The 1,607-nt window shown below is 36.1% G+C and overlaps 1 protein-coding gene across 1 annotated transcript; it reads left to right on the forward strand.

The window, feature by feature from the left end:
* Window positions 1-383: 383 nt before the first annotated feature.
* LOC128226241 (uncharacterized) lies at window positions 384-1,367 on the forward strand. Its single transcript, XM_052936127.1, has 2 exons — window positions 384-404; window positions 630-1,367. The coding sequence occupies exons 1-2, from the start codon at window positions 384-386 to the stop codon at window positions 1,365-1,367; spliced, it is 759 nt and encodes a 252-aa protein (XP_052792087.1).
* The last annotated feature ends 240 nt before the right edge of the window (window positions 1,368-1,607 follow it).

Consider the following 1,607-nt stretch of genomic DNA (forward strand, 5'->3'; position numbering starts at 1 on the left):
TATAAAGATAAGTAAAATTGATTTGATAAATATACTACGGTTGTCTCAGTGGTTTCAAAATATCTTAAAGTTGACCACTACAATAAATGACAGTTGATTCAACACAAAGCCAATACTCATTAATGAATCGGAGGTTAATAATTAGTTTTCAATGTACTGTATTTATGTTTAGCTGGATGCATATTGTTTAATACAAATGATTTATGATTGATACATCACTTAATAGTTTAATAATTGATACTTTAAGTTATAAACGCCACAGCGTGTTGGTAGGAAGTGGCCCATGGCGCCCATGGCGTATACATGTGAACTATTAAATGTCAAGAAGAAATTTTAAAGCATAAGACTTGAATCACGTCCGAGATACGCCTAGTATAGATACAATGAATTCTCAGGCACGGAAAGTAAGCATTGTGTGTGGATTATGTTTTGTCATAGCCTTTATATATTACACTTTTGGCACTTCGGATATCTGTTGCTCTGATTTACCACAAAACACGGAATCGGGTTGTAAATCTTGTTGTTGTAATAATCAAGTCGACGCCGACGGGAATTTACTTCTTCCAATTTCAAAATATATCGACCAGTTAAAAGAATCAACTAAGAGTAAGACTAAAACGCCTATTAAGAAGGCCATTATCAAGGGTCCCGGGCGTTACAGGCTGGAGTTTCCGGGAGGATTGAGGGTTATAGAATACAAGTCGCAGACATTCTTCCAGATGTCTTGGGCACAGTATGGGCAGGATGTCTACTTATACCATCTTCTCAAGGAAAGGAACAACGGATTCTTTGTTGAAGCTGGTGCCTTTGATGGAGAAAAGTTTTCTAATACGCTTTATTTGGAAATAATGAGAAACTGGGAAGGTGTATTGGTTGAACCAAACCCATACATATTTAAAGACCTGGTATCAAAAGGAAGAAAGTCGTACATGTTGAATGCATGCCTTGGAAACGATACCAAACTCGAATTTTTACTTGGTAATTGGCTAACTAGTGCACATAAAGTGCTGAATGATGAACACAAGGACCGAATAGATAGCATAACGCTATATAACGAGGAGAATTATAAGTCATTGCGACAGAAACAACACGATGGGGAAAACGTCACTGTGTTCTGCTACTCTCTCTTCGAAATACTAAACTCTGTTGGTAGGAGTCACGTGGACTTCTTTTCCTTGGACGTTGAAGGAGCGGAGTTGTATATCTTGCAGTCACTCGACTGGGACAAACTTACAATAGATGTTTTTGCCGTGGAAACGTATTATAACCGGGAAAAAATAATGGATTTCTTAATCAAGAAAGGTTACAAGTGGGTGCATAAAATTGAATTGGACGATTTTTTCATACGAACAGATCTAATTCTTTAAACACATTTTTATTTCGTATACATGCTGCCCGTAAGTGTTACTTTGTTAATAAGTGATTGGTAAACAAAACGCCCACCTAAGTTTAAAGTATATGATAATGTTTAAATATATAACATGTCGACGATTACAAATGTCTTGGATTTTAATTTACTTAAAGTTGCTCAGATTTTAAGACAAAACAGTATCTTTAACAAAACCAGTTTCCTTTGAAGGATTTTGCAAAGGCTTGGATACACTTGC

The sequence above is a fragment of the Mya arenaria genome, chromosome 3 (assembly GCF_026914265.1).
Source record: "Mya arenaria isolate MELC-2E11 chromosome 3, ASM2691426v1".
Lineage (NCBI taxonomy): Eukaryota > Metazoa > Mollusca > Bivalvia > Myida > Myidae > Mya > Mya arenaria.